This window comes from Alligator sinensis, unplaced genomic scaffold (genome assembly GCF_000455745.1).
Source record: "Alligator sinensis unplaced genomic scaffold, ASM45574v1 scaffold881_1, whole genome shotgun sequence".
Lineage (NCBI taxonomy): Eukaryota > Metazoa > Chordata > Crocodylia > Alligatoridae > Alligator > Alligator sinensis.
In genome coordinates, this window is record NW_005842346.1 from 1,378,703 (window position 1) to 1,387,854 (window position 9,152).

The 9,152-nt window shown below is 41.3% G+C and overlaps 1 protein-coding gene across 1 annotated transcript in view; it reads right to left on the reverse strand.

Moving 5' to 3' along the window:
* The window catches only part of C9 (complement C9), a 35,818-nt gene that overhangs the window by 24,129 nt on the left and 2,537 nt on the right, over positions 1-9,152 (reverse strand). Inside the window, exons 2-4 of the mRNA XM_006028946.3 lie at positions 6,757-6,874; positions 4,041-4,185; positions 1,090-1,237 (exon numbers count right to left, since the gene is read on the reverse strand). Of these exons, the coding sequence (XP_006029008.1) occupies positions 1,090-1,237; positions 4,041-4,185; positions 6,757-6,874 (411 nt within the window). The remainder of the gene's footprint in view (positions 1-1,089; positions 1,238-4,040; positions 4,186-6,756; positions 6,875-9,152) is intronic.

A 9,152-nucleotide genomic window follows, 5' to 3' on the forward strand; every position in this document is an offset into this window, starting at 1 on the left:
ACTTCTCCAAAATCAATCAATCAATCAATCAAATCAGCCTGTGGTTGGGAAAGAAAGGTGAATAAACAATGACATCAATTAAAAATGCTTCTATAAGCCAACGAAGCTGGGAATTAAGTAGTTTAAGAAAAAAAGCTATAAATACATTTCCTCATTTCTCCATCTCTGAGGCAGAACAGTAGTAACTGAGATTATGATTCCAGGAAATTTGGTCTTGTGTATAAATCAGCGGAGATATATTTTTAGATATTGTGTTTGTGTGCTGACTGGGAACATCTAGCAACTAGTGAAAGATCAGTTGAGGACCGCCAGCTAAGTGCAATGACAAGCTAGAAAAAAAACAAACCCATGATTTGAAAATTTTGGCCATGTGTCCCTTGCCAAACCCCATTCATTTTTAGATGAAGAGAAGCAATGTGTCCTTCTCTTGCCTGCAACCTTCCATGCATTTCTCTGTCAGATGTTATTACTGACCCTGCTGCCCTCACAACCACTTTGTCAGATCCACATGACCAAGCCTTTCAGGCCCAGGACACAATGGCACACACTGTGTCACACAGAATCTGTGCTTGAAAAGGATAAATGCAGCAGCAGGAGTAAGTTAAGGAGATGCTGAAAGATGGTTGACCTCTACTGGAACAGGGCTGGGGTGGGGGGGCAGGGAGAAGGGGGAGAGAATTTTTTTTTTACATTAATTATATTTATGCCTCCTATGGGAAAATATGTTTAAGATGTTTTCAGCTGCTTTCCATGAAACAACAGTGTTTAAAGAGGGGGTTAATTAAGACATTAGCAATAATGTGGCACTAATTCAGTGTTTGCCACTAGATCATTAGTCATAGTTAAGCATTATTATCCCCAGATGAATAAAAGTCAACAGTGTGAACATTTTTTTCCCAGGATTGTTCGGGGAAGCAGGGAATTGTAAATACAGCCCTGGGGCTTGATTCAAAGTCCCCTGAAGTCAACAGAAAGCAACCTCTCTCATTGGCCTCAGACACTGGATCTTGCCTTAGTCTCATAACCTTGCCTGATGCTGCACAGAGAGAACCAGCTTGTTCCCTTGAACTATGTTTCTCTGTCACATACCCATGGCCTGCAGTCCTTCCAATTTCTGATACATCGATATCCTGATTCCGACAGGGTGATCGTGGCTCTGCCTCACAGTCATTTTCATCAGAGTAGTCTCCACAGTCATTGTCTACATTACACATAAGCCGCATCTTTACACAGCGACCTACAGAAAGAAACAAAGACTTAATATGGCCTTTAAATGAGAACCCCAAATAGTCTTCACTGGGATCTTCACCTCTGAAAGTATATTTTAATTTGTTACAGAGAGAGTGAACATATTAATTGCTAGCTTCTTAGCATGAATGCCAACCAAGACAATTTTTTTTACTCATAATCTGCAGACATTTTACTGACAACCAACCTTTTTTACTGATATATCTTTTTACTGACATATGTTTTACATAATGTAAATGTTACCCTTCTGGCATCCCAGAAAAAGGGCCCGATTCAAATTTAGGGTTTAAAACCAACCATTGTAAAAATGTTTGGTTATCAGTAAAAAAAAAAAAAAAAAAAAAAAATCTGGTTTTGCAACCCTGCTTTACTGCAGCAATGGTTTTATACCATGCTTCGCCCATTCCAGGTGCTCCTACTCATCCCCATGCTCTCACAACCCAACCACACACACACCATGCTGCTTCTCCCAGCTAATTCCTGAGACTTACTTCTACCAGCCCCACTCCCCCCATCCCAGCACAGACCCCCAGAGAAGAACTACTATCTGCCTACCTGTGAGGAGGTACTACAGACAGTGGTGGAATGCAGCAGCAGCGAGTGGCTAGTGGGAGAGGGGTTATAGGCTACAAACCCCTGAGAGAATGCTTCCTTCAAAGGTGCTGTGTTCCTACTGAGACCAGGTCATGCTGCTCTGCTCTGTCTGTCCTTCAATATCCAGCCTTCTTCAGAAATGGAAGAATCAAACTCCAGTTCAATCAAATCCCAGTTGCTTATTATTTTTATGGATGGCTCCATTTTTAAAGCAGATTTTATAGACAAGCATTTAGGCTTTTTATTGTTTGTCCATAAATTTACAGAGAGTTGACAATCCTGCTTGTTAGCATGAGAAAAATACCCTTCATTTTACCAATTAGTTTTCTTTGCCAACCCATTCAAAATATCTTGTCATTTAATTTTTCATTCATAAAAAAAATATCAACTTACTTTGGTGGAACACTTGATTATTTTTAGATTTCTTTATTTTTCTTTAGTTTACATTTACCACTAACATAAGATGACGTTTATCAATGTCAATTAGCCAGCCTATACATTTAGATACTAAATGTTTTCTAATTTCTCTTACTGTGCTTTGTCCTGTTGACTATATGTTCTGAAATAGAAAATGATATGATCCTGTCACCCTTGACTTGGGGCCAGAATTTAACCCCATAGAATCATAGGAAAATAGGGCTGGATGGGACTTTACAAGGTCATCTAGTTCAGCCCCCTGCTCAAGGCAGGATAATCTCCAATTAAACCATCCCAGGCAAGTGTCTATTTAACCTGCTCTTGAGATTCCATCTTCTCTAGTTAGCCTGTACCAATGTGTGCCCACTGTCATAGTCAAAGTTCCTCCCCATCTCACACCTAAATTTCCTCTGGTGCAGCTTGTGGCCATTGCTCCTAGTTCTGTTCCCTATAGACAGAGAGAAGCCTTTCTCCATCCCATCTATAATCACCCTTCAAGTGTCTGAAGACTGTTAGAAATCCCCCCTCAGTCTTCTCAGACTAGCTCTTTCAGCCCTTCCTCATAGGTCTTGCTTCCCAGGCCTCTAGTAATTTTTGTTGCTCTCCACTGGACTCTTTCTTATCCTCTCTTCACATTCTTTAAGTGCGAGGCCTAAAACTTGACACAGTACTCCAAATTAGGCCTCACCAGTGTTGAATAGAGTGGAAGAATCACTTCTCTTGCTTTGCAAATGAAACTCTTGTTAATACAACCTAGTAGGCTGTTGGCCTTTTTTTCTGCAACAGAAGCACACTGTTGGTTCATATTCAGCTCCCGATCTACTGTAACTCCCATGTCCTTCTCTGCAATACTGCAGCCCAGTGAAACATTCCTGTTCACAGTAATTTATGCCTTTTCTATTTTATTGTAATTTGTAGAGATATTTGGGAGAGAGTTTTATCAAAATCTCTATACCATTTCATATAATTACGCTGGACATTTGAATCCCAATCATAGGAGATACAACTGAACTACCAGAATGACTTCGGCTATCTGAACTAATTTTATTAAAAATTATTTCAAATCTTATTTTTCCATTATTTTTTGAAAGCGTGACAGAAGAGATTGCCGAGAATACCAACTAGATTGGGTACAATGGGAGGAAAGAAATTTACAGAACTGGTAGAACAATGAAACAAAGAGATTTAAACCTAAAGTAAAAAGGGCACTGGCACAGCAAACCATCCCCATTTACCAAAGCACATGAACATATTTTTTAACTTTGTGTAATTTTTTGGCCCCTGCCACATATACTTAAGATGCGATTAACCAGTTAATCACCTCTTAAACTGTAGCCCAGTCACATGTTAAAGCAATTAATGGCATTAGAAAGCAAGGACTAAGACACAAAGTCATTCCACAAAAAATGTGGTTTGTTCCTAGCATGCTAGTAATTGAATGTGTGGCCAGGTGCATCCCCGCAGCTGGGAGCCCCAGCAGCTGATAGGGAGGAGCAAGGAGGCATGGCACTCAACCCCACAATCAAGTCTCCTGCCCTGTATATGTGGCATGGCAGGAAGCGCAATTGTGTGGATCACACATCAGATCTCATCGTGCCTTTACCTGCATGTCTGGCAGGGGCTTTTATGTTTAAGTTTTGTCTCAAGTCATCATTTATGTTTATTCCCATTAAGACTTTAATGGGATTTATTTATGGTATTAAAATTAAGTATGCCAGTAAGTGCTTTGCTGATTTGAGAACATTCTTAATTATAATGGTGTGAAAGTAAGTAGTATCTACCTGAGTCGCACGTAAAGTCAGCTCCACAATCAGCTTCCATTTCAAGACAAGCTCTGTTGCTGTTACACTTTTGAGTATCTCCCAAAGATTCCAGGCATTTCCTTCCTCCAAATTGTCCAAATCTCACAATACTTCTAGAGCGAAACTTGAAAGATATATAATGATAAGAACTACTTGGGGGGGGGGGGGGGGCGGACAAGGAAAAACGGGGGGGGAAAGAGAGGAAAAAAATTCAACTTAATCTGAACATTTTCTCAAATTGTCAAATTTTATCAAAATTAGAAAAAAAAATCCCATCCAAGCTTTGAAATTTTGTGAGAATTATGAGATAAATGGTGAGCTGTAGAGGATTAATAACCAGGGATTGCACCTTGGATGGTAGTGGTGTTAGGGGTGGCAGTAGGGACCAGGCTGGCTGTGGGGGTAGATACCATTCCTGTGCCCCTTCTAAATGTGTGCCTATGTTGCCCACTCCTCACTTCACTACTGGTGAGCTAAGAGGTTGAAAAACAGGAACTTATTTTATGAAAGCTTCAGCCTTTTCTTCCATTTTTTTTTTAGAATTTTTAAATTGTAAATTTGGTCAACATTTAGAATTTCAATTTTTTTGAGCAGCAATAATAAGTTTCATGTGTTTAGCATTTTTTTAATTTAGTGTCATGTCACACTGATGAAACATGGTAAGTAGCAACGTTCCATCTTTTCTACAAGCACAGATGTCAACATTGAGGAAAAGAGAGGTTAGATGACTTTTTGAAGAACAAACACCAACTGCTGAGATCATCTGACTCTCAATCTTCTGTTTATTCATGAAAGTATCTTTCCCCTCATGAATATTTATAGAGCACATGAAAGCAACTCAAGTGCTAAAAATTTACTTCAGAAACAACATTTCAAATAGCTTCAGAGCCTCAGTTATGCTGATTTACAGTGGTTAAGAATCTGGCTAACACTGTAGACAATGGCATAGAAATCCTTCATTAATACCACATTCTTCAGAAGATGCACGCATTTAATAATAGTGTTTTTTTCAATTCTACCTTCACACTGAATGCATGTTTTACTCAGTGTTTTATTTACCTGGAACTCAAGTTTTGTTTAGAAGAGAATCTGTGTACACAACACAAACCTAGTTTTAGCAAAATTAGCAATTGTCCATTAATTCCTGTACTACCTCCTCTGGAGGTGGTACACATACATTAGGAAAGAATCTCATATTTAATGTCTAGGTTAAGTCCTGGACACAAGAAGTTACTTGGGCTAAGTACAGAAATTATACATAAACTGGTATAAGTGATCAGAAACCAGTCTAACCTGTAACAGAACTGAAGTTGAGTGCACATAGACTAGTTTAAACATGGCAGAACCCAGTCTAAGATAGATCTGGATGGATGTAGTATCAGATTTAATCAGTTTAAGTTGGACCAGTCTACCAAACTTCTGTGCCAGATGCCCTCCCGACCCGAGTTAGGCTGCAGTATGCCAGGATATTTTTCATCTCCCTTGCTAACCCCACCTTGCAGGGTAGGTGGACTATCCTTGAGTAGCAATCATCTGCTCTGGCCAAGTGCCAAGCTGGCCCCAATAGGCTATCACACAGAGGAGGCAGCAAAGCCTCTGCTCCACAGCCCCCAAACCTGCGAGTGGCTGCCTCACTGGTGAGGAAGGGGGAGTGGGTGATGGGGGGAACAGAGGCTCCCCCTCCAAGTGTGTGCACAGCTGGGGGGGAATGCATGGTTGGGCTTTCCCCCCACTGCCTGGCCTCCCCCCACAGGGGGGAAGCCAGACCCAGCTTGGAGGGGAGGGTGCAGGGCCTTATTTCTCCCCCATTACTCAGAGGCAGCAACTCATGGGGGGCCAGGGCTGTGCAGCTGGCCAGCTTAGGTGGGCAGGGAAGCAACAGGGACAAGAGCTTCCTCCATGTGGGTCCTCTCAGCTGTTCTGACTGGGTCTGGGGGGGATGGGTCCATGCAGTGGGGGCCTCCACTTCCCCCCCACCCACACCATGGCAGGCCTGGGGGCAGATTTTGTGCTGGATCCCCCTCTCCCTGCCTTCTGGCCTTGGCCACCGCAGGCATCTCCCTGCCTCTCCACATTGAAGGGTGAACATGAATCCCATTATCTTGTGATTCATTCTATGCAGATTAGAGAAAGCCGCGTAGATTGATCAGTTCTGCCTCAGGCTTTTTGAATGCCTGTATTTAGCTGAGCGGTGTAAAACAGAAACACCTTTATGGAACCTACCACTTACAAACAAGAGTACACTTTATGTGCCAGTAGGTGGCATTCTTTACTGCTAGAAACTAATCATGTACATATAAGCAAGTATATTGATTGAGTTATTGGGGTTTTTTTCTTTGTTTTCATTCCCAAGAAAATTGATGGCCAACCCTGCAAAGTTTTCATTAAAAGCTTCCTAGGTATTTTTGTTTTTTTAACTTTTCTGGGGGGAACCCCCCCCCCCAATTTCATTAAATTGTGCTGCTGCTTCAAGAAATAGCCATTTTACAAAGAAGGAAAAAAAAGACGAAAGCAATTATTAATATTTCTAAGCATTCCCATGACATCCTGATTCCTGATATCAAATGGTTAAGGATGTCTTGTATCACAGGACCAGAATATGAAGAGACGGAATGTAGCATTCTTCTCAATACTGTAGGTAAATAGGCAGAACACCCATTTACCCCACATATTTGAGCAAGAACTTAAGTCTTACCCTTTGATTTAAGCATGGGTCACATGGTCCCCATTCACTCCAGCTGCTCAGCTTACAGTCAATTGGAGAGGGAGCATTAAGTTGTCTTGTATCCCTGTGCAAAGCTGTCTCTGAAGAGCTAGCAAACAAAACATGCAAATACAGTATCAGTCAACTATCCAAACTCTAGCATAACTTTGTTTTTAAAACCTTTAACCAATGTTTTACCATCCTCCTATATCTGGATCCTAGTTCTGCAGCAGCTGTTGGCCTTGGGGTGTACAAATAGCCTTCTGAAGTCAAGCTCTTCACTAGGGAGAGTGGAGGACAGTAGGGTTAAAAAAAAAAAAAAAGTAGATGTCAAAGTCCAGGTAAGGAATTGCTTTTTCTCCCCTCTTCTTTTCCTGGACCCATCCTACATTTGGCTCTTTGTATGCATTTACCTTTCACACAAATCATATCCTGGAAGTCAGGAAAAGTAGTGACACAGTAGTGACCTCCAGATCAAACCAATGAGCACCTGTAGGCCCCGAAATTTGAAAACACAAGAATGAAAGGCCTAAGTTTGCAACAATAGCTTGTGATTTTGGGGACCTAGCCTTGGTGCGTAGTTACCAATTTAATCAATTTTCTTGGAGGCATTTTGGAATAGAGGGACTTGACAGTACTAGTCGCTGCTGAAAGCGTACAACAATATTTTCATGTCCTCCTAGCTTTGCTTCTAACAGCTCCTGAGGAGCACAGTGCTGAAGGAATAATAAAATATAATGCCCTTGTATTGTTTTACTTTGTACATTTTATTCATTTGGGATAAGGAAAATATACTAGGGCAGTTCAGTTTTCTCTACTTGGAAAACATGTACAGCAAGTGAATATTATCTAAAGACCATTTTAGGGTTAAATTGACCTGACACTATCTTCAAGCATTTAACCCTAAACCGCTGAGAGATCACAGGGTTGCGGCAAACTCCTTTGGAGAGGCAGCTCACACTGGCAGGCCCTACAGGCTTCCTGCTACATCTTGGATCAGTCTACACAGCTTCAGCTGCTTAATGAATGCCAGTCAGGCAGTGTTGCTTGCCTGCCTTCTTCAAAACAGTTCTCCTCGCTCAACCCCTAAATCTTTGGACCTTACACTCGAGCCTATGGGTAAATAGATACTTGCTTGAAGATATCCCACCTTTTTAAAATATGGTTTCCAGAAGAATTTGTAAATTAAAGGCAACAAGTACAAGTACAGCGTGTGGACAATGCACAACACAGTTGAGGTGGAGGCCATCTGAAAACCGGTTATTCCATTCTGGTTCTGCATGACCTGGTTCTAGAGTGACAGCTGCTCCCTCGTGTGCTACTGGAAGGTTGTCTGCCTACGGGCACACTGGTACAGCATTAGTATGGGCACATGTACAGGCATAGGATGTGGGTGCTCTCCATATAAAATGCAATGTGGCTATTGCAGCCTTCCAGAGAACCTGTGAGATTGTTATGTAGGCTCCAAATCTGCTGGAGCTTATGACAGCTGGGATTTGATTTTGGTCCAGCTGCCATCCCATTAACTCCTCAAAAATAGTACAGGAACAACCAAATACACTACAGCATCATAATAAGCAGGTAGTGCTTTGAAATATTATTGCAGTAAGCATGGCAATAACCGTGAATATTTACTTCTTCCTTCACATCCACCCTTTTGGGGCTGGAAGGTGGGCCTGCTTACTGTGTCCTCAATCTCAAAAAGAACAGCTTGTTTTAACCCTCTCTTCTAGACTCTCAGATATAAATCTGTATCCTTTTGGGTGTAAGGATAGTTGTGACACTAGGGACAATGCAGAGAGAGTCTCTAGAAGAAGTGAAAGTGGGCCAGTTGTCCTCATAGATGGCAAGACCTGGGAACTTACAGGCCAGATTTTCAAACTCAATAGGAACGTGGACACCTAATTTATAATACTTTTGATCAGGTTCAGTACTTGTAAAGTGCTTTTGGAGTTTGTAATAGCTGGACTCATACTTCCAGGCAGCTACATTTTTTTTTAGAAATTTGGTTCTAGGCACCTGCCCTGAAGGCAGAAAGAGGAAAGAAGAGGGGCAGTGCAGGGAAAGGATCGAATCGCTTAGATTTGTTCAGTTCCTAAAGATTGATATAATAAAGCTGCATTTTGAGTTTATGACAAAACCTCAAACAGGGAAAGGTTGTACTAGATTGTTATTTACGGTTAAAAAGCTGTTGCTAAGGTCTGTCTTTTTAATCTTTTTCCAAATCAGAAAGCCACATGCAACTGTTATGCTGTAGGTGTTTGTAGCAACTGCTACACGAATATTTACTCTGAATTCAATACACTGCTCCATTGCACAAAGTTCACTTAGCTTGCTAGGAATATGGGTCATGTGTTCCAAAGTTTGAACCAACTTAAATATCAGCA